Below are 27,367 nucleotides of genomic sequence, written 5' to 3' on the forward strand. Positions count from 1 at the left end.
CCCCATGGGGAAAAGCATTCATTGCAGATCAACAGCTAATCGGAGATAAGTGCTTTCTGCTGCTAACTGCTTCAGTGCCAAGAAGGGAGAAGCACTTATCTCCGATCAGCTGCTGATCAGAGATATGAGCTTTTCCCTCCATGGCAGATGGGGCGGGGCCAGCGGAAGAATCTGCTGGGCAGGACCATGCGATCCCCGTACCTGCTCTAGGTGCTATACCAGGCTGGTAATGTACATTGACAGGTGAAAACCTTGTAGGTGTCCTGCCAGCAGCAGTAAGATTGGAAAAAATGGAGAAGCAGCAGGGCTAGAACTGAAGGCTTCTCTGCTAGAGAACTGAGAGCACAATTAGTCAGAAGAAAGACTCATGATGGGGCACTTGCAGTCTTCCAGGGGCCCTCTCTCCCCATATGAGTCCAGTGATATAGACCAGGATTGAAGACTACTGACTCAAATCTGGAGGTTCCGTTATGTCTAATAGCCATTCATAGACTTTTCCTCCATGATGTCTAATCCCTGTTAAAGTTACCTAAGCTAGTGGCAATTACATCTTGTGGCAGTGAATTCCATACATTAATGCTGCATTGTATGATGTACTTTCTTTTGTCCAGCCAAAATCTAATGCAAGTCAGTTTGACTGGGTGACCCTGAATGCTGTCAGAGGGAGAAACAGTCTCTCTGCCCACTTTTTCTGCACAATGCCTAATTTTGTACATCTTTATCATGTCTGGTGGACAGACGTAGGGAGGGTGTTCCAAAGGATGGGTACCACTACTGATAAAGCTTTTTTTGATCACTAGCTTCGAGTGATCACTTGGAGCAGGGGACTCAGGATCAACATGAACTGGGGAGTTCATATGGGAGAAGGATGTTCTTGAGGTCTGACACTTTAGGTCTTTAATGGTAAGAAACAGTACCGCAAATTGTGATCAGAAACTAAGAGGCAGTGGCAACCAATGAAGTTCTTTTAATACGCACATAATATATTCCCAGTGGCTAGTCCACAGCATTACTGCTGTGGCTATACCACAGTTGCAGCTTCCAAAGTGTCTTGGAGCACAGACTCACCCAAAATGCATTACAGCAGTCCAAATGTCAAAGTACTAGCCTATGTATAACAGTAGCTGGGAGCACAATCCTATAGAGATCTACTCAGAAATAAGTCCCACTGATTTCACCAGGATTTACTCTCAGTTAAGTGTGTGCAGAATTACAGCCTAGATTGTCTTTCCTGAGGAAGGTGCGCAATTGACAAGTTAGCCGAAATGGATAAAAAGGCAACTTTGGCCACAAATGCCACCTGGGCATCCAGATGTCATCAAACGTCAACACTGCCACTTCAGGGTCAGTGTGGTTCCCTTCAAAGATTCTTGGGTTGACTGGTTCACCCACCATCAACAGTGCCTCGTGTCTGGATTAAGCTTGGAGTTATTCATCTTCATCCAGTCCTCCACTAATTCCAGCCACAGATCTGAAGAATTAACTGTCACATTTAGAATAGAGGAAAGGTAAGAGAGAACTCTGAATGTTTAACACACTGATGACTAGGGATGGATGGACCCTCCTCTGTCTGGTTCTGGCAGGTGCCTGCTGAAGTGCTGCCCCTGCTCAAGCTCCCCGGACCTGCGCTCAAGCCCCCACGAGCTCACGGAGCCACCCGCACTCACTCTGGATCCTGTCTGCAAGTGTCCACCATTTTCCTGAGCTTGTTTTTATATAAAAAAGAGGTCTTTAAAATGCGCGGATTTAAATATGCACAAATTCAGACTTGGAAAGGTTGATACATGCAATAATGGTGCAAATGGGCCATTTATGCCTCTAATATTGTGTAGATCAGCCTTTCCCAGCCTGAATTTGCACGTATTTAAATATGTACATTTTTAAAGACCTCCTTTTTTGTAAAAACAAGCTCGGGAAAATGGTGGGTGCTCATGGACAGGTTCAGGTGAGTGCGGGGAATGTCTGCAAGGATGCAAGCAGGGGCAAGTGAGGCCAGAGGCTCAGTGGGCATAATCCAGGGGCGTGGGCAGGGGGAGCCCAATGGACTCCCAGACCCAATTGGGTGCCCACGCCATCCCTACTGATGACTCACTCAAAATCCCCTTAAGAAGAGCTCACCTAGCTGTTTCAATTCTTTTAATGTCACTGGGCAAGAACTTTGTTGCATTAAGTTCTGCTTATAGCCCCACTGCACATACACCAAATTTTTTGGCATAGTTCCAAATCTTGTTGCTAAATGTTTCAATAGAAGAATATTATTAATTCCTGGATTGGATGCACTGAGCTTTGTAATTATTTTTAAAAGGACATGTGATTCCCTAAAAATGCATATGGTACAATCACAGTAGATTAGGGTTAATTCATTGAAAGAAATAAAATATCCAAATATGATGCTTTATAAGCATTGCTAGTTTCCATATAAATGAATCCAGTTATGATCAAATTGGATGTATGGGAAGGAACATCCATTCTCTATGCACATTCAGTTCTTGCTGTGTGCTTGTTATAACATTGAGTTTGATGATGTAATATTAGTTTTTAAGGTAGTACAAGACTCTTCGTAATTTCTGCCAACATTGCTAATAGAAAGGCTGATTCCTTTTCATTAGCACACAAGCTAATTAGAATTATTTACCAACAGATAGTTCCTTGCCGTTATGTATCATTCGGACCTGGTGGTTCAATCCATCTGAGCTACAAAACACAGACACAAATTAATCTGAAAATTTTTAATGGTACAACTCATTCTGTTATTTTAAGAGTCTTAAATCTTACATATTAGACAAATTGAAATGTAATGGTCTTTTCTTAAATCCTCCTCCTCCATAATTATTTCTGTCATTGCAAATTTGTCTTTGTAGCTGGCGTTTATAATTAATAAATATCGTCATACTGACTATTTTCTTCCCTTTAATCAATTAATGTCTTACTATAATCCACATTATGGGCCATGATATTTAGTGTCATTGGAAACTGTTTGTTAGAGATGGAGAAGGGATGGCTTACGCTCAGAGAGTAAGAGCTACGAAATCCTGCAATGCTGCAAAGCCCTCTCACATTTGGCTCTGCCCACCACCAACTCTGGGTCTGTGCACTTTCAGCTGGGGGCCCCCAACTAACTTTTCATGGGGGTAAATGACCCTCTATAGTGTAGGGCCTGCCTGTGAGCATTCTGTCTGAGTGGGTGGGGGGAATCTTGGAGCATGGACCCTTGGAGTAACAGTTGGGCCTGTCAGTTGAAAAAACTGACTGGAAGGAGAAAGGAAGAGTGGCTGCCAAAGGACAGAACGATCAGGCTGGAGGTTTTTGAAGGAGATAACGTTTGTGGATTACAGTAACCTTTGTGGAGTACAATAACTTTTGTTGGATTTATCATGGAAGGATTTCTCCTCATCTCAGGGTTACTTCTTAACTGTTTCTTTTCTTTAAGTTTTCTATTTTGTGTGTTCCCATAAACTAATGTGTATGTATGAGTTATTCATTATTTGCCCGTCATCTGCAAGTGTTTTCTTTCTGTTTATTCATATTCATTAATTGTATAGTTGTTCCAAACTTCACGTTGCGTGTGTCAGTTTAAGCAGTGATGTGAAACAGTGAGCGACACACCAGTAGGGGTTGCATTAGGAAAAAGGTACAGGTAGTGCATCTGCTTGCAAGTTTCTTGCCACCAAGCAATACCATCTACATATATCAGGTCCCTAGATTCTCCAAGGTCACTAGGCAACCCTACACTGCAGCTTTGCTACAGTTAGAAAGCAGGAACTAACCTGCATGTAATTCCAGAAAGTGAACCGAGACACAGACTGGAGGTCAGATCAGCCGCATGGATTGCATAAAAGAAATAAGCATCTAGAAAAGATTTGCACATTTCAAAAGTGGTTGACAAGCCTATAGGATGGGGTGAAGAACCTTTTTCACCCTGAGGGCTGCGTGCTAATAGTGGCTGGAGCCAATACCACACACTCCCCCCCCTTCACTCTCACACACACTTCCTCCATTCACACACATCAGTGAAGATGCCCGTCATGTGCAGTAATTAGCCTTGAAAAAAGCCCCCTCCTTCACTCCAGTGGGAGGCTGTGTTCACGCTTAACTACTGCATGGGAAGGGCGGTGGCACAGGCTAGTCAGGGAGCTTGTGGACCATCCAGCTTGCAAACAACCATTGACCACCTTGCCCTCAGACGAAGTGTGAATCCAGGACAGAGAACTCATGCACAGCAGATCATTCAAGAAAGTGAGGCATGCAGACAAATAAGGCCCCTGGGTCCAGGGTCTGAAGGTTCATTTGACACACCTCCCCCTTCCTTCTCACTGCACCCTGAGACAATGACACTTTTTTCTCTACATTGAGTATAATCTCTTCAAGATCCACATGTGTTATGTTTCAAAAATTGTAAGACAAAAATACTATAGTATTAATTTGCCAAATACAGCACTACTGCATATGCAGTAGGGATGTAGGGGTTGTGTAAAATCCATTCTGTCTGTGTTTTGCGGATTGTCAGGCACCTTTCATTCCGTCATCCACCCATCAATGAAATTGGATTTTTTAAAAAAGTTTCTGATTTTGCGCAGATGTGAATTTTTGCACATGCAAAAATGTACAAATTCCCCGAAATGTCAATTTTCATGCTATAGCCTATGGGGGAAATATGCATTTTTGGCTGGGTTTTTAATTTTTTTTTGCATATTCTTCTATGATGGAATTTGCACAAAATTCCCAAAGTTTAGAAAAACGGTCTGCAAGTCTGCAGAATCCTCCCAACAGGGGAAAAGCCAGTCCACTGGGGAGTCTGTGGGTTGGATTCATAAAAATCTAAACTCATTTCATTCCATTACAGATCTCTCCAACATCCCTAATACAGAGTGATGATTATTGCCCTCCAGTAGTCAGGTTATCAGTCTTAAGTTACTGGTCTGCCTAGGGGTGTGGATGGAATGTAGGACAAATGCAGAGTACTGAGAGTGTAGTGGTTAGAGTGTTGGAGTAAGGCCATGGGATGACCTCAAAGGTCTAGTGCAGTAGTGCAGCATAATTGCTGATTAGAATATAAGAAAAGCCATTCTGGATCAGATCAAGGGTCCATCTAGACCAGTGTTCTGTTCACACAGTGGCCAACCAGCTGCCCACCAGAAACCCACAAGTAAGAGTGCATCACTACCCTCCTGCCCATGTTTCCCAGCAGCTGGTGTAAACAGGCATACTGCCTCAGATACTGGCGATACCATACTGCCATCAGGACTAGTAGCCATCAATAGAAGACAGTGTTTACCCAGTAAGTGAAGTGGAGAACTATATGCCTGGAGCTAGGGTTATATTATCATTTTTTATCTAGATCTGGTTCTGCAAATCTATCCTGATAATCAGACCTACTCAGTTTCAACACCAGCAACCTTGAACTCATGTAATAATACCTTAGGGTCAGGGGACTAATTACTGTCTGTCTATTCATCCAGGAAAGTTGCATGTTGCATTGTTTTTTGTATGCATCAATTACAGTATTAATCTGGTCTGTTTCAAAACAATAAGAGACAGTCTCTAGACTTTTAGTTCTATCCACACTCTTTGTTTTCTTGTTAAACACTAGTTTAGATTAAAAATAAGATAATTAAAATTGTGCCCTAAGCTACAATCTCAGAATGGAGGAATTCTACCAACAAAGTCTTTAACACACATACTAGAATGGTAGGGAGAAACTTATAAAACATTTACCAAAGACAATTAAATTTTAATTGGTAAAGGAGAAGAGCACAAAGCAGAGCCTTGAGAGCAAATTTCCTCTCTTTATTCTAGTCACCTAGTTTCACAAAAGATGTTAAAAGAATATAAACAATGAGTGACAACCAGCAAAGAATCACAGCAAGCCTTAGGAATCTTCCAGGAAATTTGAGAGTTAATATCGGTCCTGTATCCACCGTCAAGTGAGACCTAATCCAAGTGCCTACTTTGTTGATACAATTTGGCATATGTCAAAGTTGTGGCTCAGAAGGCGTGCCCACTGGAAACAATAGATTTCTGGAGCAGAAGTCTAGAGCATCATCTTCTAGCTTAGTAGTGGGGACAGAATAGCCTGATGACATGGGACTGGTACTGAAATAGTAGATGGGGAGATGCTAGGTGGAGTTGTTCACATTTTGTGTCTCACTGGGTTGCTTTTTTGGCTGCTATTGCTGGCGTTAGCTGTGTAATACTAGGCATGCTGAGGTAAATAACAGTCTAGCAACAGTTGTTCTGTTGCCTGCTGGAACGCACCCTGGTGATATGTGGTTGATACAGTCTCATGGTTCTTCAGTGAACTGCATTCCCTCCCCTTTAGGTCTCTTGTTTGCTTGCTTCTCTGGCTGCCACTTAGTTTCAGATCCAGGTTTTTGAGGGTCCTTGGGCAAGACACCTTCAGTGGGCTCCCTCCCTCAGTGACTCTTCTCACCACCATGGTCACTAGCTGCTATTGCTCCTCATCCTCTTTCTTACTACTGCCACCGCTTGCTTGCTTGACAGGCAAGGAGCCAATGAGCAAGTAGGCAGTAGCGTCTACTGCTCCTCCTCACCACCACCATTGTCTGGGCCAAAGCAAGAGGCAGATGGAGAAGGTTGCAATGATGAAGAGGTGGGACAACTCCAGGGGGCTTTTGTCAATGGGCTTCTGCTGTGGTGTGGGCCCTCAGCAGGTGTCTGACTATGCCTACACTTGATGCCCGCCATGCTAATGGAGTTGTCCCAGTGGTCCTAGAATTTATGTTCACTAGAGGCAACAAAATCTGGCTGCATTGTCCTCTGGCTCAGTAGTAGAGGCAGGTAAAGCCTGAGGACGTGGGGCTGATATGGGAACAATGGATAATCCTGGGAAAGAGGTTTAGAGCTAGGGGACTGGTTTCCCTTCCCCTTCGATCTTTCACTGGCTGCAGACAGTTCCTAGCACTTTTTAGATCAGCCAGCAGCCTTAATGTGAGATGGTATTTAATTGAGCAGTCCAAGTTTGGGGTGTCATTTCAAGAAGTGAATTTTCTATGTTGTTTTTAGGATAACCTTTTGTTTTCTTTTTATTCTGGTCTTGGGCCTCTGTCAGAGAATATTAAATGTTATGTTTTCAAGAGCATATTAAATATTTAGTAGCTCTCTTTCTGCAGTCACTGTATCAAGGGCAGTCTTGTAAGTCTTGAAATCAATTCAAACAAGCCAGATGAACCCTAACATCTGCTACTGAAGCCTCTGGTTAGAATCTGTACTTTGCATAGCATTACATTACATAGCAAGGGGAAGTGGAAAAGGAGGTGATGGGAATAGATGGCAGCATCCTTTTCAAAGGTTACTGCCAAGGTAGGGAAGACATTTGTATACAGTATTATAAACTCAAGGCTTTTGTCAACACCACTGTATTATTTCAGTATATTATATTTAATAATCAGTGAAGTTACCTGACTGGTCTGAGCATGCCTAAAATGTATGCATAGTCAGGTATGCACCAGGATTCGGTTGACATGGGGTTATATAAAAACTAGTGAGTAAGTGCTGGAAGAACATTTCACACTTCTAGATGTCAGCAGCAAATGTCTAGTTGGCCTGAGATTTTTCCAGCTCTGTAGACATTACATTCAAATAACTGGAAGATTTGGGAGCAGTGTACAGGTGGCACACACATGGTGAGGATGAAGGACCAAATTTTGGGCTATCTGCCATGTTGGGACTTGAAATATGTTCGGTGTGGCAAGACATGTAGTACTTTGCAAATAAGTATTTTTCTTGAGCACCCTTTGACGCTTGCCTGTTGGGGCTTGCTACCACACTCTTACCACATGTAGAGCATAGCGTGTGATTCCTACTCCCACACACGCACACCCTGCTTTAATTTAGCTTCATTATTTATCATAGAATACTTGGGAAAATGTTTGCAGCCAGTTGATTTAAATCATCATTCTGACTTTCCAGTTTTAATTTTATTGAACCCGTGTGCATATTAATTAGTCACTATAACAATTAAAATAAAAAATTAATGCTCTTGCAGGAGTATAATATAATACCAATTGTCATGTAGCCCATATGCTTTCTGCACTACAGAGTTTATATTATGTATATATAATATATATTATATTTGCTTAAGAGACCAAATGAACATTTAAGGATTTATATCTAGCTATCTCTGTACACATGTAAAGACAGAAAGAAACGTCCTCGATGATAAGACAGGGAGTCTACATATAGGAGTGGTGTGGGTGTGGTGGTCACTCTCAATCTTTAGTTTTCACCACAGGAGAAAAATGATAGGAGCCATGCTGGCAATTAGGCATGGAACAGATTGCAAGGGTTCAGGTTTTGTGGTTGTATATTTATTTATTTATTTCTATACCACCCAATAGCCGAAGCTCTCTGGGCAGTTCACAAAAATTAAAACATGGATGAGGGAGATTGTATTTTGGGCCGACCTGGCATTCAGCAGCAGCACCACCAGACCCGAGGGCAGACTGGTAAGGCTGCCAGGAACCATCAGGTTGGGGGAAGAACCAGAAGAGGGGACAGCTGTAAGGTGTCTAGCCCCTCTTCTCCTCAGCTGGCCTGTTAATCCCCCAATGCCATACCTCCCCCTGCCCGTGACCACAGTTATGGTGGCACCTCCCCCACCCCCTGAGTTGCCCAATAGTCCTCCCAGGCACATATTAAAATATTAAGATATAAAATATACAACAGTTTAAAAGAATATAAAAAAGATAAAAGAGAACAGCAGCTAAGAAGGAGCAGATAAAGTCCACGTTTGCCCCTTTCCCCTTGTCTTTAAAGCTGCTGCCCTCTGCTGCTGCTGCTATTTGATGCTGGTATTGTGGCTGCTGGTGTCTCTGGAGAGGCAGGTGGGTAGGTCTTCAGATCCTACGTGACTCCAAGTGCGACGCTAAGTGCGCCTTCCCGAGCAGCCTCTGGCAGCCCCGCCTTAAGTACCTGTGGGCGGGGGCAGAAGCAGGCTCAGGATCCACCTGGTGCAGCTGCTGGCTGTTCCTCCTTCCCCAGGCTCCTTCCCTATGGGAAGTGGTTATATGGGTGTGGTTTAATAGATTATTTTTTAGTAGCAAAGAACGGAGATGTGTTGTGTGTGTATGATCTGTTTCTGTGGTGTGTATTTGTATAGAGCATTGTCCATGATTTCAGGACAGTTAGATTCCATTTTATCCCACAAACAACCCAAGGTCACTTGGTGAGTTTCATAGCTGAGTTAGGTCTCCCCAGTCCAAATCCAACATGCTGCGCTTTGCAGTGTATTAACTCTTTACTTTTTATAACTGAGTGTGGCGGGGGTGCGGAGAAAAATGTAAACGTTAACAAAAATGTAAGAAGGGAAATATTATTGGATATATTGGAATTTTGCCACAGTTTCACAATTCAAATGACTTTTGTTATTTATTAAGAATGCCACAGGTTTCTGTATCATCAGTCAAATCTTCATTCACTATAAAAGGTTACCTAAATTGATGTCAGTAGAACTATTTGGATTTCTGCCAGACTAGGAAATGGCCTCATATATTATCAGAGTAAACCGCATAAAACCACATATGCCATACTGCCTTCCTAATATTGTGTTGCAGTAATATTTTGCAAACGTTACTCAAAATGTATCTGTTTGGATTGCAACTAAAATGGAGGTTCTTCTAGACGAGGCTGTTGTTGGGCAATTGCTCTCTCCCGTTCATAGAATTTTACAGGGGCTCCAGGCATCGTCATCTTCCATTAGTAACCCTTCCGTGTTTTCTCGCCCTATCTTCCGTCTTTTTTCTTTTCACAAAAAAATATGTTAGTGGGGAAAAGATGGTATAGCTGCACATTGTTAGCACTAAGAGCCCTCCATCTGGAAGCACTCAAATACAAGTTTCTGTCTAGGTAAGTGTTTCTTGGAAATACTATTCGGTCCTAACCTTGCATCGTTTGTGGGAATTTATTGAGAGCTTTTCTGAGAGGTGATATAGTGTAATGGCTAAGAATGTGAGGTGTGATCTAGGAAGACGCTAGTTCAAATGTCACCTGAGCCATTACCTTGCTAGATGGCCTTTGGTAGGCCTCGATATCTCAGCCCCCCATCTGCAATATGGGAAGAGTCATGCTGATCTCCCTTACAAGGTTGACACAAGGCTCACTGTGATCACGTATGTGAATATGGATGCTAATTAGTTATTTATTGTTATTTTGAAGCACTGTCATTTGTAGCTTGAAACAAAAGGATGATTTGTGGGCCCACATGGACAATGGATAAACAGCTGTACCAACTTCACCGGTGGCCTGATGTTAAATTATGCAAATAAAAATGGGTGACTCATGCTTTAGGGCTCACTGATTTCAGAATTGGAACAGATGGGAAGAGACAGATAAGCAGCATTGCACTTGACGATTAACACACAAAAAGAAAGACAGTGAAAGTACTGAACTGTTCTTATTATCGTTCCAATCAAAACCATCATATTTCCGTATGTTGCCTCAACGAGTACATGATACTTGTTTCAAAATAACTCATAATCAACAAAAAATCAAAGGGATTCCCCACCCCCAGTAGAAAAATGCTAGTCCACAGATGATATTTTCATTCACTCTACAGTGGTTACTGGAAGACTATTGTTGCAATGTCACACAGTGCGTATCACTGGAAATACTGACGGTGCCTTGATCCGCACTAGTGGCTCAAACACTGGAGACCGTGGAAGTGCATCTGAGGCCATAGCCTGATGACCTTCTCAGCATGTGGCAGTTGTAGTTTTAAGTCCATCTGTGCTGACTTCCAGTTGTGGCTGTAAATCTGGGTGCCTGTCAGCCTTTCCCCATATCGGTGTGATTGCTTGAAATGCCACTTAGGCCATATACACAGCTGTGTGTTTTGTTCCCCTGGTGTTTGTCTTTTTCTTGCATCCAAGACTACAAGAGGAGCATGCAGGAAAAGGCTTCTTAACCCTTTCCCTTTCTGCTGCTTTCTGCTCAAAATCACCCATCTGCTCTCCTACCGATAGGGAAAAGATAGGGGATCTTCATAACTTTGACCTCCACTGGAGAAAAGCAACATAGGGATGTTAGTTTTTGCTGAACAAAAGGCAGGTTAAGCATCCCCTCTGCCCCTGCTGCTCTTCTGCTCCTGATTAGAGCCTCCAAGCCTGCTTTTCAGGGAAAATAAACCAAATGAAAAGAAACATGTAATGTTGTGTAACATGCAGAACAGCATATAAAAAATCTTATCCATGCTGAGTGCATGGCAGTGAGGAAGGAAGGCAGTATAGGAACGTTTTTTCAAACACACACAAACCCACTGTATTATGCTAAAAGGTCATGAGACCAAGCCCTAAGATGCAAGAAAATGTAAGCAAGGACACTTCTTATTTTGTTAGTTTGGTGTTAATTTATATGATCTTTTTGTACGATGTCATATTACCCTTTTGTATGATGTCGAAATGAAGGGCTTAAAAACAGCATGTGTGTATTTGTCTCTAACAGTAGACTGTCTCCCCTTCCCGTGTCTTCCCTTCCCTTTCTGTACCATATACGCATGCTGAGAATGTAGCTTGATCTGGATAAGATTTCAAGGTTATCGACCATTCTGTTACCAAAATTAGGAACATATCATTGCTATAGCCTTCTTTTCTTCCCTGTGTTCTCTGAATGACATTTGGTAAAGGGTGGAACAGGGAGCTCAATCACTTTGTTCAGTGATGGTGTTATATATTACACTCTTGTGAACTTTTTTTTTTTTTTTTTTACAAGGGCATCAAATATATTCTGCGAGTTCACCATAAAGAGGCTTTGCCCCTACTCAGGGCAGCAGCATGTCTGTTTCAGTGCTTACGTTGCTGGTTTGGGGTAGATGTTACCAGTGGCACCAGACTAGGAACATGGGAAGCTGCCTTATATGTAGTCTGACCATTGGCCCATCTAGCTCAGTTAAGGGACTGGCATTGCTTTTCAGGGTTTCAGACAGGAGTCTTTCTCAATCCTCCCTGGAAATGCCAAGAATTTAACCTGGGACCTCCTGCAGCAGCTGTAGCCACAGCTGATGTAACATATTACTTTATTGGTTAATGTAATCTAATTCGCACTGAGTTTTGGTGTCTTCACTAGCTCCCTCTTTTCCTTGCACATAAGAGAGGGGGCACTCTGCTTGCAATGAGGGGACTTGCATCCTGGGCTGCAAGTTACTAGGAGCTCTTTTACATAGACCCTGTACTCCACATTGGCTCCTTCAGAGCTGGGTTATATGGTTGGGATTCCTGGGTGTGCTGCAGAGGGCAAGAGGGAGGGAACAGGGGCATATCATAGGCTAAGCCCATGGGAAACTACGGAGGCTTCATGATTAGCTCTCTTTCATCTGTTTCCATGGCTGTGTAGTTGGCACTGCTTTCTGGAGTGGGAGTCCAGAATTGCAGTAATACTGCTTCTCCCTTTTCCTAGCTAAACATACTGTTGTTAGTATGTCACCCCAAAATTTACCCCAAAGGTAAATTGCCTTGCAGAGCAGACATTGACATAATTCAGGAGTAGGACTCAAATCTGCTGCTCCTGTTTTGCATAGCATTGCTCTTTCCCCCTGATCTGTCAACAGCTCACATGCTGTCTGCGGTGAGTTTGTTGCTTTAATGTGCATTCTTCCTTGCACAAATGCATAGTGTGCAGTTATATGCACTCTGTGTGGAGTGATTTTCATCACAGTAGGACTTAAACCTTCTGCAGGAGAGGACCGCCACCTATAATTTCTGCCTGAGGACATCCTACTCACTGGGCTGTGGAGTGGGCTGGTTGTTATGACTGGAATGGCACTCCTTCTTTCTCTGTCAGTCCCTGGCTATTACCCTGTCAGAAGTGTTGCTCAGAGGCTGCTGCTAGCTGTACTTGGACTGTGAGGAGATTTAGACGCCTGAGGGGAACCTTGGAGCTTCAGGCTTCAGGTGCTGCCTTTCTAATTGCAGGGCCACAGAGTCCTCTCAAGGGAGGAGCTGTGGGTTCTCCTTAATTGCATTGTGATACATTGTGTGAACTTACCTTGTGTTGATTGGTGCTTTCCATGCATGGGAACTGTGCAGCACCATCTGCATTCAACATTGTGATTTGCTGGGATGCTGTGAAGGTGTCAATTGATGCTTCTACATTATCTCTTGTTGTTTTGCTTTCTAAGATGCTGCTGCAAGTGCATAAGACTATAACAACATTATGCTGGCATAACATCACTACCATAAGTGAATTGTCACGGCCACCAACTTGGATGGCTTTAAAAGGGGATTGGACAAATTCATGGAGAATAAGGCTATCAGTGGCCAGTAGTCATGATAGCTATTTGTTACCTCCCGTATCAGAGGCAGTATGAGTCTCAGTACCAGTTGAGGGGGAACATGAGTGGAAGGATGCTGTTGCAGTCATGTCCTACTTGTGGACCTCCCATAGGCATCTGGTTTCCATTATGGGAACAGAATGCTGGACTACATGCAATTTTGGTTTGATCCAGCACTGCTCTTCTTATGTTCTTAATGCCAATGTAGCAGAACCATAGGACTAACCTGTAATTTGTAGAAGTTTCTATATTTTTGCATGTTCACTTTATAATTTAGCTCAGTTTTACTTGGGTGATCTAAACTATCCATTTGACTCTCATTGTAGTTCAGCAAAATATGTAGAATCTGCAGGTCCTTTAAATATTATTAAGCATGTGCATGTCCTTTAAATATTACAAAGCACTCCATTGCTGCTTCTTCATACAATTTTCCAGTTTGTTGTTCTGCCAAGATAACAGTAGCATATTTAGAAGAAAGCAGCAAATGATAAAGAAAAGCCTCTCCTTAATATGGTCTTTTTTGCCCTTTCCTCCTAGTGGTGAGGCTTCGTCTGCAGCTGAGTTTTGACTTAATGTTATGAATTCTCTGCCTTGATCAATGTGGTTTTCTTTATTGCTTGAGGATAATAGTCTGAATTTATCAGAGATTGAGAAGCACGTTGCATTTTAAGCTCTAAACACCCTTGGGTGAGAATTAGGAAATCTAGAAATACCCTGGAGTTTGACTTCCATTTCAAACGTTTGCCAAGAGAGGCTTGGATTTGTTGTTTGATTGCTTGACTGTGCTATATGACTGCTAAAATTAGGAATACTTTGAGTAGATTTGGGGAAGGTTTTTTAAAAAATGTAATTACTAATAATGCTCTGTGGATTTTACAGTGATTATCTATTACTGTGTGCCCTTTGTGATAACAGCTTAAGCAAGCTAATTTTAGCTCCGCATTCTGGAATAATTAAAATTAAATGTCAAAAGTGTGCTTAAAGATATAGAAATAAATGTATCCTAATGTATTATATAGAAATACCAATAAAACTAATACACTTCTTGCACAGTCTAATTATATATACATTTTATAGCCTTCATCACTGAAGTAGCTGTTTATCTGCCAAACCATAAAAATTAAGAACAAGTCTTCATCTTTTTTGCCTTCCTTGTTGAAGTTTAGCCCTGGTGTATGTAACTGTTAAGCTCTGGAGGGTTTGCAGCAGTCTGTCCTGCCAAGCTGGTGTCACAAAAGTTCTTACATCCTGGGGCTTTTGCAGGCAATATGTCTGTATAAAAGTGGAATACACTGCAATAAACAATCGCCTGTATATTGCAAATGGATAGATTGGAGAATTAACTTTCTGCTGTCCCAATTTAGTCCTTGTTTCTTTTTCTTAAGTAGTATGGATATTGCCAAGCCCCAATTTACTAAATTTGTCTCTGCATTATTCCTTTGTTTCCCATCAGCAAGGGAAAGAAAGCATCCTGTACTGGACCCTTGGACTTACACTTTTATTCCAGGTGATTTGTCAGGGACAGTCAATTCCATCCTTATATATACAGACCACCACCCTTTCCCCTAAAACTTCAAAAGATATATAATGATTAAAAAGAATAAATTTGCATTTGCTTGGGTGCAGTGTAGAAAGCATGCATATAGGTCCTTAATGTCTGCAGATATACATAGTCTCAGTCACAGGGAGTGGGAAATGAAAGGCGAATGCTTAGTACTTTGGTGACAGTACCTGGGTTTGCTGAGAGTCTCACCATCATGTAAAGTGCAACTACAGAACATTTCTAGATTTACTAGAGTTTTCCAGGATGTTTAAAATAAAATAAAGAACTGAGCCTTTGGGTTACCTTTGGATAAGGTGTTGGAGATGAAAAATAGTTGACCATTCACACCCTGACACAGATTGACCATTTGTGTTGAAGCCCCTCAAGCCAGTTGTCTGTAGCTGAAGTTCATAATGAAGTTCGTAATATCAGTGCCAGCTAAATTATATGATGGACGCTGAGCGCATAATTTTCCTCAGCAGTATTGCAACATCTTTCTGTGCTGCCACTTGAGGGTAAGACATCAGTGCAAGTGATGGTTCTGTCGCAGAAGTGTTCACATGGCTTTGCTTTCCAGCCACAAAATGTGATGGGGAGATTTCCAAGTTTACCAAAGGTTTTTAAGAAGTGCTTGCATTTTCATTCAAGCAGCTTTGCTAACTAATGACTCATCAGCCTATTATACAGGAAATCTTAAGGACTCTATACGGCGTACATAAGAGCAAAAAATGATGTAATCAACTAGACCCTTGAAAACAAGCTACATTTGGCCCTTTAAAACCTCAGTAGCAGTTTGCTGGTGAAATTTGGTAGCAAACTGCTGATTATTTTGCTGCTGTGCCACAAAATTTTGGCAGGGCAGTGACTGCAGGAGTGCGGCCCATGGGCAGACAGGGGTCCCCAGGGTGGGAAGTCCCCTAAAATTGCCCACCCCTGCTCTACAGGATTTATATAAATAAAATGTCATTTTATCCGGAATCTACGTTCTTTTTTACATTGTTTGCCTAATATATGTTAGTGTCCTAAAATTGTATAGCTTCACTACTTGTAATCTGGTAACACTGGAGGAATCTCACAGATGTGTTGGAACTAGTGATACATTCCAAAATCCAAATAAGTTTGGGGCATGATTTGTTTTTCATCATAAATCATATTCTGATGAATTCAACCATTTATTCTTTGTGCAAGAATATAGTTAAGAGTCATACCCTTTTCTTGAAGAAGGGTAGGTTCTACATTGTAGCTTTGATAAAGTACGAACGCCATCCGGCCATGACAAATAGCCTGTAATCTATTTTGTATTAGGGGTGGGTTTCTCTGTTACCCTTGATCAGTTATTATTTTATCTGTTTATTGACACTGCTATATTAAAATTGTCAGCTTCATATCAGCCCAGGGACAACAGCAGGTGAGTTCTTTATATGTGTTTTTCTGGGAAGCAACTTGAAGTCTTTGCAGTAAAGTTTAATATAAGCTAAGGTATATGATGCTAATAGTTATGTTGTTGTTTTTGTTTGTTACTGCCTGGTTCTGATACATTTCCAATTTCTTCTCTTTGTAGTTCATTGCTTTTGCCTCTTTATTCTTCATCCTACTTTCCATCACAACCTTTTGCCTGGAAACCCATGAAGCATTTAATACCATCAAAAACAAAACAGAACCAACTATCAATGGTAGCGAGGTGGTTCTGCAGTATGAAATAGAGACGGATCCTGCTCTGACGTATGTTGAAGGTGTCTGTGTGGTGTGGTTTACATTTGAATTTTTAATCCGTGTCATTTTTTCACCCAACAAACTTGAATTCATCCAAAACTACTTGAATGTCATTGACTTTGTGGCCATTTTGCCCTTCTATCTAGAGGTGGGGCTCAGTGGCCTCTCCTCCAAAGCTGCTAAGGATGTGCTTGGTTTCCTCAGGGTGGTGAGGTTTGTGAGAATCCTGCGAATCTTCAAGCTCACCCGACATTTTGTCGGCCTCAGGGTGCTGGGTCACACACTCCGAGCAAGCACCAATGAGTTTTTGCTGCTGATCATATTTTTGGCATTAGGAGTGTTGATATTTGCCACCATGATCTACTATGCTGAGCGCATAGGCGCCAAACCCAATGATCCATCAGCTAGTGAACACACAGAGTTCAAAAACATTCCCATTGGCTTCTGGTGGGCTGTGGTCACCATGACCACTCTTGGGTATGGAGACATGTATCCAAAGACATGGTCAGGCATGCTGGTGGGTGCTCTGTGTGCTTTAGCTGGGGTACTGACTATAGCCATGCCCGTGCCTGTTATTGTCAACAATTTTGGAATGTACTATTCTCTGGCCATGGCAAAACAGAAGCTTCCAAGGAAGAGAAAGAAGCACATCCCACCTGCTCCTCAGGCAAGCTCCCATTCATTTTGCAAGATAGACTTGAACATGCCCTGCAATAGCACACAGGGTGAAGTCTGTCTGGGCAAAGACAACCGGCTGATGGAACACAATAAATCAGGTAGGACACAATCCCAAATGCATGTCTGGTATGTTTGGCAGTACAAAGCATCAGAAAGCATTTAATCTTTCTGCAGCTAGAGAAGGTCATTCACACACCTCTCCCCTCACTCTCTGTTTGTGTATGTCAGTCTTGTAGATGGTGGAGTAGTTACAGCAAAAGAATGATGTTCTCAGATCTGTGCATCGCTGGTCTGTAGTGTTTGCTAGGTGTACTGTGAATGCTGAGCTGTCTTTAATTTTCTTTCCTCTTAACTCTTTTGTTGTACTGGCATTGTCTACTGTTTCTTTTGCCCGTTGCACTGTACAAATGTTTTGTTTTGTTTCCTGCATGCTTGTGACTGTACAGTTGTGACTCCATTCTGTTGAACTTCATGCTGTTTTGCGTGATGTTTGTCTCTTTTGTTGCTTTGCCTTTGCCTCTGCCACATTGGTGGCGAGAAATACTAGAAGCAATTTAAGAAGCATTCATTTAAGTATGGATGGTTAATCTAGGCCCACATCCAATGCAACAAGTGACACAAAAGTATGCACTCTAGATTTCAAGGATAGCATTTTTTTCATAGGTGACAATGTCATGTACCTGACCTGGAACATCAGATATAATAGCTATAGCTGTGCACATATGGTCTCTTGAAATTCTCCACCCTATTTTGGAGAAAGAAATTGTGTGTTGGCAGGGTGGGGTGGGGGTGGAGACACCATTTCACCAAATTTCTCCAACGGAAGGAGAACTTCTCTAACAGTTTCTCAGAGCTGGGGTTCACCATTAGCAGTGGTTGTAGCAAAATTCCTTCCTTTCTTTCCTATTGCTTTTGGGGGGCATTTTGCACTGCCACTGCAAGTGGCAACAGCAGCAACTGTGTTGGCAGCCTGGCCACCATTTTGCATCCTCCAAAATCTCAAAACCTTTCTCAGAAAGTGTCTTCTGAGAAATTTTGGCTCAGTTCTAATTAGAAGAACATAGGCAACATAAGTTGCCTTATGTTGACTCAGGCCATTGGTCCATCTAGCTCAGTATTATCGACAATGACTGGCAGCGGTTTTCCAAGGTTTCAGACAGAAATTTTTCCAGTCCTGCCTGGAAATGCCAAGGATTGAACCTGTGCTGTACCACTGAGCCATAGCCCTTTCCCTAATGTTGTTATTCTTCAGGGTTCAATGCCTTCACCAGTGTTTGCTGGTGGTTTTGAACTTGCCTTATCGTTGCAAGACGGCCAAGGATGCTGTGTGTGTGTATGTGTGTGCGCGCACGTTTTCTTTCTGTTACACATCTCTCCATCACTCTGCAGCCTCCCTGGCTGCCTGCACTGCCTAATCTGAAAAGGCCTTGTTGGGAGAGACGTTACCTCATCACATCTTCTCCTGGGTTTTAACTGAAGTGTGGGGTGGCTGCTGGTTGCCAGAGAGATGATTGTACATTGAAAAGCAGGACACTTACACACACTCCTTGGCCACCTAATAAGGAATGTAAGCACAAGAATCCTGAACCCTACCCATAAGAATTTCTCTGAATATTGATTCTCCTTTGAATGTTTGTTTTTCAAAAACAATTTCTTTTCTATCAGACTGAATGAGAATGGCAACAAAAATACAGAAGAATTTTTTGCCACAGCAGCAATTAATTTCTGATGTCCAGTGAGAAGAACAAATCTGTGTTTGAAATAAAGTTTGTTGATTCTTTAAGAATGGCAGCACCTTTTAATGCTTTTTCCAAGTAATACTCACCTTTTCTTCACAATTAATGCTATGACCCCTGACCTTAGGAAACAACTGCTGCTCAAGAAATTACAGTTAAGATCAAACCCAAACTTCCTTGGAAGTAAGTGTCTTTAATTTCATGGACTACCAGGTCCATTATATTAAAGTACTGTCTAAAGAGTTTGTAGGCTAGAGTAGCAATATTAACACATTTTAATCTAGTGTTGTAGTCTTAGCGACTTTTCATAATTACATTAAGAGTACAATGGTATTAAAGCGTGTCCACTCAAAAGCAACCCCCACTGAGTTCAGTGGAACTTTCTCTCAGTTAAGTTTCTATAGGATTGCAGCCTTAGTATATCATAGATAGTTAAATTTTTAATTAATTTAATGTTTCCTAAAGCTTCCTTAAAAAAATCATTGAAACAATAATGCTTTCTGGATTTGTGATCCCAATGAATGGTCCTTTAAAGAGGAAAAATGACAAACTGTGCTCTGATTTCTATGATTGCATAGCCATGAGATAAAAACTTGATCCAGTTCAAACTCCTTAGGACATAATCAATACGAAGTGTTTATACAGGATTTTTTGGTTTTGTTTTCATTTTGAAAATGCTAAAATTAACAATTCAAGAAAAGCAGAACTGATCTTGAAATAAATTCTGTATAGTGGATGGAATATTGTTTCTTCTGCAATGTTTCATTGTTACTTACTAAAACAGCCTTCAAAGTGATAATTGCAATTGCTTTTCCATGTCTGTTTATGTCCCAGCATGGAGAAGGCACAGCTTGCAGGTCAACATGTAGTGAGTCTGCAGATATATTTGCAAGTATTAGATTACATCAGCCTTCCCCAACCTGGTATCCTCCAGATGTTTTGGGCAACAACTCTCAGTATTCTTGACCCATTTCCCATGCTGGCTGAGCCTGATGGGAGTTGTTCCAAAACATTTGGAGAGCACCAGGCTGGGGACAGCTGGATTATATGAATATAGAGGTGGAGGGTAGATCTTAGAAAAAGAGAATTGTCAAGATGACCAAATTTATAAAATATAAATAAAGAAGATTATTAGATGTTGAATTTTCCTTTCCAGTGCCTTTATATTTGATCATCATTACATTTATCATTATATTCTGAAAGATTAAAATGCCTATTATCATGATAAAGAAGCCATTCTTTTGTATATGAAGATGTTACTCAATAGGCGTAGATGTTTAAAGATGGTTTAGGCTTTTAAAAAAAATGAACTGCCATAGTGAGCATTTAAAAAGGTGAAGAAAGTGTTTTAAGGTCAGACTTCACATCCTGTTAATCATGTGGTCTGCCCTTGAGTGCAGGACTTTTCTTTGAGAAATAGGAAGCACAGAAGGTGATCCAGTTTGGGATCCTAGCATAGGGGGCATTAGCCTTTTGCCCCCTGCTGAAGTCCCAGTCGAGATCAGCATCCCTGCAACTGTGTGTAGGGGAAAAAGCTCTTATTGAAGTGACTTGGGTAGCTAAAGACAACATAAAATACGCACTGAACCAGGCAGATGAAAGTAAAGGGATTAAGGCTGTGCAGATGACCCCTGAGTGTATACTGTGTACTGTTAGGGGACCAACAAAAAACAAGACAAAATGTCCCCTACTAAACGGCATAAGATGTGGAAGGGGGAGCCTAGATAGCCATTAACACAGCATGGCGCCTTATGTACTGCTAAGGACCACACACTGATGTGACTCTCACGTAATTATTTACAGCAGACTTTGGGCCAGTCTGGTAAGTGCCCAAGATACTAACAAGTTAGTATAATTAGGATAATGTAATTAGGACTGCTGCCATTATTATATCTGAATTCATTTTTAGCAGTGGATCCAAATGCACAATCTGGAATTAAAGATGTATTACTTCCCCCCTACAAATATTTTTTTTTTATTATTAAAAAGCAATCTATGGCAGCAAAATATGACTTCCTTTGAAGTATTGAAGACACCACAGCAATAAATGAAATAATGAAGATGGCAGCAGTCTAAAAAGTCAAATGTTAACAATAAAATATTTTTTTCCTTAAGAAGATATAGATTTGCAACTTTGCTACAATTCAGTAGTAAACTAATGATGAACTGCCATCTTTTTTCCATATCGTGTAGTAGCTTCGTTTCTTTTTTGTACGTGAATAATAGGGGGTAACAGGCAAGTTGTTTGTGATGTCTCATTTCCTCACTGGCTATATATTGTAAATGGGCATGGTGCTTTAACCAGTGTTATCAGGTGAAGACAGTACAGAAGGTGAGCAGCCACTGTCACCTGTGGAAAGGCTCCCACCAATCAGACGCTCTAGTACCAGAGACAAAAACAGAAGAGGGGGAACATGTTTCCTACTGACAGCAGGTGATTACACGTGTGCTACTGATGGAGGGATCAGGAAAGGTATGGACTCTTTCATTAGACTATAAAAGTTCATTCAGCACTGTTCTTCTAAATAAACAAAGCCTGGAATGAAGCAGATGTGAACAAATGCTCTCTAGGAAAGACTGTATTCAGATCAATGTATTTTCTCTTCCTCCTCCCTTTCTTTGTTGCCCCTTTCTTCCTTACTATTAAAAAAAGGCCTTGGCCCATCAGTCCATCTGAAAATATGTCAGTGTTGTTTCTGATAGTTGTTTCATTCATGGTTTCATGTGTCTATCCTGTCCAAAGACAATTATGATTTAGGCCATGTTCATTAAATCATTTTCATAACAGTTCTTTAGAAATTGCTTTGGGATATTTTAAATTCCACTTATTTACTTATTAGTATAATTTAATACTATTTTAGAAGTTAACTATCAAGTGTGGATCTAATTGTCCAAGCCCTGATTTGTCCAGTACCGGAAAAGTCCAGTACCGGAAAAAAAATGCTAAGATATGTATTTTGGACAGTCTTTATATTGAAAGCAGAATTTTGATGCCAAAGGCTAATAGGCTAAGGATGGCTCTACATTACATAGCAGGGTACGGCTGCAGGTAAGCCAGGGTTACATCAGTGTTTCCCAGATCAAACCATGGAAAGTTCAGTGGCATGCCCATGTGTATAAACACCTGTGTACATGTATCATTGATCCTCTGTCCAATCAGGATGACCAGGTGTGTGTACCTGAGTTTGTTTGGTTTTAAGATAAAGGTATGTCATCCATATTTTATGTGTTTGTGGGAAACACTGGTGTACTTGCTGCAGTCAAGGAAGACACTAGTGTACTTGCACCTAACCTAAGGGGACCTTTGCACATTCCCCAGGTGTTCTGCAGCCCCAAGGCTGCACAATTTGACCCCACAATTTGAGAACCACTAGCCTAGACAGTGTGTGCTTCTATCTCATCTCTTTCAATACAATGTTGGTCAAGAACAGTTTTGTGTGTGTAAGCCCCATGAAAATCAGTGGGAGTTCACTCCCAGATAGGCTTGTTTAAGTTAGGGCCATTTGGATTATTAGTATATATCCTCAGTTTTGCAGTGTAAGTGTTTTTTATGTGCGTAACACAGTTTGCCATTAACAATCCTATACATGTCTACCCAGAAATAAGCCCCGCTGAGTTCAGTGGGACTCAGGTAAGTGTATATAGAATTGCAGCATAAATAGTAATGCCATCCTATTTAGGCTGCAATCCTATACACACTTACCTCGAAATAAGTCCCATTGATAAAACATCCATTACTAACTTGCAACAAAGAGTCCCAAGGCACCCTAAAGGCTAACACATTTATTCCGAAATAAGGTTTTGTGGACACTTTCACTTCATCAGACTCTTTGCTGTTTTTGCTGCAACCGTCTAACATGACAACTCCTCTAGACATTGCTAACTTGAAGTGGATCTATCTTGCTTAACAGAGACATTAGTAGGCTGAACTGATGTTTCACAGTTTCAGATGACCATAAACCATGGTTTATGAAGCTGTGCATGAACACTGCAGCTACATTCTCCTCCCTTGGTCCTCCCCTCCTCCTGTTGCATACCAGTGTGGAGATCCTGGCTTGTATTAAGCCAGAGCTCCCTGTTATGTCTTGAACCAGGGATCTCTGGCTTAATTTTGGTTAACAAACTAGGAAAATAAGCCAGAATCATAGTGAAAGCAGTTGGGGAGGGAGGAGCTCTCACCCTTGATGCTCATTTCTGGTTCCATAAACTATATTTCATGAAGCTTGGAATGATCATCAGAACCATGCCAGCATCTGTGAAAAGAGAACTTCTGTGGATGCAGGATTTCACACCAGTGGTGAATATTGCTTAATAACATGTAAATATGTACATTCTTATTATTTTAGGCCTATGTGTAGTCATGCTGTGTTTCTTTCATTAGTACAAGTTGGATAAATATTGCAAATAGTACGGTTTTACAGTGTAGATCACGAAACAGCTACAAATAAATCATACATTTTAATGAATTGCAAGTCACTTAACTATTGCAAATACATCACACTTTAAATAGTATTAGATACAGTGTCAAATGCCTAATCGAAACCCTTCTGCAGATGGAGCTTTTTAACAATACGTGATTTCATACTCTGCATTTATGATTACAAAGTAACTTTATACATTAGGTAGGAAATGTTCTGCAGTTTAAAATATCAAGTATTAGCCTTGACACCAAATATATATAATATTTCATATGGTTTCTTCCTATGTCTACATCTGTCATACCGAATTGCACTGCAGAAGGACCAATAAATTCTCTTCATGCTCTCACTATAACTCTGTTGAAGCCAGTGGACTTGGACTGAGAATATATCAGTGGTTATTGACCTAAAAAATTATAACTATGAAGTAAATCTGAGTTTATTTAATCTCACTAATAAAAATAATACCATTTTATATTTTTGTCTAGTGTTAGCAACACCCTTCGCGCTTTGCCCTCTTAGAACCCAAGAGCACATTTTATTACATTACATTACATTACATTACATTGCATTGTATTGTTTGTCTATTTTCTGGCTGAATTCAACTGATGTATGTGCATTTTCTCATGAAAGGCTATGAAAAATCCAGAAGTTTAAACAACATAGCTGGCATGGCAGGCAATGCCCTGAGACTGTCTCCAGTTACATCACCTTACAGCTCACCTTGTCCTCTAAGACGCTCTCGATCTCCCATCCCATCTATCTTGTAAACCAGATGGCATCAGTCGGCTGCATAGCTTTAACTGAAGTACTGTTTATCACCTAATGGAAATAAGTGTAGCATTAACTGTAGGTTCCACTAATACATGTATAAATCATTGCGTGATATAACTGTCAATAGCAAGCAATGCCACTTGGGTAGCTGAAGATCCTAATTTTGCTTATAAGATCCTATAAAGTAGTATTTTCTCCACTTAACTGCTTTTGTCCTACCTTACCACAGCAATAAAAGGACCGTTAGTGGACTTCACTGGCCAGTGTAACTATATACGCATATTTTCAGGGAGATATATTTAAACCAATGTGCTTCCAGTTGCTAAATGCTCCATTGGACCTTCATTTCCCATGACTCTAACCCATTCTGAAGATGTCTTGGAATTTGTCTTGATTACATACAATGTGGCTTCAGTCTGATCATTTGCATGGACCATACTGTCTCCATCATCTGAAATCCGTCTTGCAGATTAACTGGGACCACAGATGGCTCAGGACTGTGCGGGTTTGTTGTTGTTTTTCATTGTACCATCTTGCTGAAACCAGCACAGTGAATGACAGGTCTGCCTGTGGGATGGGGTTGTTCTTTGTATTTCTTTTTAGTTCTCTTTTATTTTTTGACTTATTTTCAATAATGTTATTTCTTGATTGATTAACTTTGGTACTGGACTGATGTATTAGAGTTCTGAATGTTTCCGGTTGTTTGCACACAGATAACTGCAAAGAGGTTGTCATTACTGGGTACACGCAAGCAGAAGCCAGATCTCTTTCTTAATGGCTTGGGGAAGGCACAAAACATGAAAGAAAGGTAAACACCATCCAGGCTTGCAATTTTAAGTTAGCAGGTGCTGCTTGGTCCTATAGTCATTTCTCTTCTCCAGGATTCTTCAACATTTTCAGAGGCAGAGTGCCAAATAAAAGCCAGAAGTATATTCGACTCTTTTCTTTTCTTTTTTCTTTCTTACAGGTTTAGGAGGGCAATAGTTTGCAAAAGGGGTTTTTGACCAGCCTTAAACCTCTAACTCCAAAGCTTTCACAATTTTGGTTCTTTCAATGTTTTTTTTTTTTTTTAATGCTTTGTCATATATGTTGTTTCTGTCTATTTGTCTGGCTCCCAGTCTGTATTTTTCATCTGTCTCCATAAAGCACACATGCCTTCTTCAAAAATGCTCTCTTCATATAAGATTAGCTGCTAAAAGCATTTCCTTCCTTTCCCCACTTTTTGATATATGTATCTATGCATATCTGAAGTGTAAGCTGATATCCTTTTAGTCAGCACTTCTTTAACATATTTCCAAATGTGGGATTTAGCAATGGTGTTGCCATTTCAATAGGGTTGCTGCTTCAATCCCACCCCCCTAGCAATCTGCATTCATTCCTGTGTTCAGACTTTATTCCCTACACCGGCTTTTTCTTTACAATAAAACAAGACAGCCTTGTTTATGCAACATAAATGCAGTTGCAAATGTGATGTTTTGGGCTGGTGAGGAAAAACACCCAACAACACAAAAGCCTTAGAACAAAAGAAAGAAATCATTGGAGATCCTTGAGATTGTTGAAAAATCCCTGATTTTTATATGTTTATTTTTGTTAGGAAAAGAAGTCTATTTGACCATGTAACATATACTTCTGTATATTAGCCTAGCATGAGCTGCATGTGAACATTTCTTGTACAAGAATGTATTTATCAGTACTTACATTTCTGATATTTAGAGATGTACTTTGAGTCAGTTTGGTAAAGAGCACTGGTAGACATAGATTGGTGTAATGTATATACTTCATACAAATAGCTTCTAGCAAAGGAATTAATATCTGGTGCTGCTGTTATTGGCTACAGTGTTATACAGAATTTATCATGGATTTTTGACTGCTGAAAAAGGGACAATGGAATTTAGCCATACCAAGGACTGTACTGGAAAGAGACTGCTCCTTCTGAATGGGCCCTGATAATCACCTGCCGCCTTGAAGAGATCCTTCCAATTTCCTATGGAAGTGGAGCTTGTTATGAGGATTAAGGACCAATTCCAACTGCTGCTGCCAGCAGACGCAATTATTAGTCACTATTGATGAGTCAGCTGTAAATAAGATGTGTGTGCATGGAATATCAGCTTTTGTCATCTATGCCAAGGGATGCTGAATTCAAAGACATCATTTCTGAGACTCCATGAAAAAAATAAAGGCCGACACACCTGTTTGTGTATTCTTCCTGGTCCCTACAGTAGGTCATGCTGTGGATCATATAAAGGCACACATGTTTAACAATAGTGATGTAAACGCTGTCTGTCATAGGTTTCCTCATAACAACTGTATTTTTGCAAAGTTTGTAATTCATGAACATTAACGGAGTAGGATTTTGCTACAAGTCTTTGCGCTCTCAGTTTGCCATATCTATATTTTTATGAATACTAGCGAACATGTCAACATTTTGGTTTTCTTTTGACTTGGATAAAAGATATTTGACTTCAAATGAAAACAGTAAAAAAAACGAATCACAGACTTTGTCCAGAATTCTATAGAAGCTTTTTTGTTCTGTTCTTGTTTTGTTTACTTCATTGTTACCTCAAACTATAGGTATTGAGAGAAATAAAATACTGGCAGTAAAAATATTATAGGTTTTTTATTGAAAACATCACAGAAACAACATCAGTAAATATAAAATAGGAAATATAAAATAGATCCTAAAATGTATATTTTGCATAAGAGAGATATTCTTTACCTTTGTGTGACTTTTGTGGTAAAATTGTTCTAGTCTATTCTATGTCTATGATGCTTTGTAGCCGGGTACTGTGTGAACCTATGTTCTCTCCATCCTGTTCAATAAGACCTTCTCCAGAAAGTGTTTGTCACCCTGGTATTTTGAATGTAGGGACCTTTCCCACATATGAAACTCTGTATTGTAGACCTTTTTGTGAACATGTCAAAAGGTGCATGCACAAGCCTGGTGGAAACCAGTGGCCATGTAACTTAACAGAAATGGAGAATAAAATGCAAAAGATCCGGGGAGGAAGTTGGAACATATCTGACAATGTGGCTCATAATTTTTTTCTTCAGTGTTTCCTTTTTTCTCATTCCTCTAGTTTAAGAAAGGCTTGGCTATTCTGATTGTTCTTCGCATCTTTCACGCAAATTATGTCAGGATTAAATCAGTGTCCCTTGATACTTATGAATGAAAAGCAAGGGTGTAATGAAAGGGAAAGAAAGACTGGCTGGGGAAGGAGAAGGG

General features: G+C 40.7%; 1 protein-coding gene across 2 annotated transcripts in view; it reads left to right on the top strand.

The window, feature by feature from the left end:
• Nucleotides 1-27,166, top strand: part of KCNC2 (potassium voltage-gated channel subfamily C member 2) — a 132,938-nt gene extending 105,772 nt beyond the window's left edge. The window contains exons 2-5 of one of the 2 annotated variants that reach the window (XM_084811801.1): nucleotides 16,387-17,314; nucleotides 21,258-21,425; nucleotides 24,858-24,952; nucleotides 25,982-27,161. In XM_084811801.1, coding sequence (XP_084667927.1) covers nucleotides 16,387-17,314; nucleotides 21,258-21,425; nucleotides 24,858-24,919 — 1,158 coding nt within the window. In that variant the 3' untranslated portion in view covers nucleotides 24,920-24,952; nucleotides 25,982-27,161. Of the gene's footprint in view, nucleotides 1-16,386; nucleotides 17,315-21,257; nucleotides 21,426-24,003 lie in introns of both variants that reach the window. The other variant, XM_084811800.1, reaches the window with a different exon arrangement.
• The last annotated feature ends 201 nt before the right edge of the window (nucleotides 27,167-27,367 follow it).

The sequence above is a fragment of the Heloderma suspectum genome, chromosome 7 (assembly GCF_057233095.1).
Source record: "Heloderma suspectum isolate Gila_16-S chromosome 7, 16-S_ref, whole genome shotgun sequence".
Lineage (NCBI taxonomy): Eukaryota > Metazoa > Chordata > Lepidosauria > Squamata > Helodermatidae > Heloderma > Heloderma suspectum.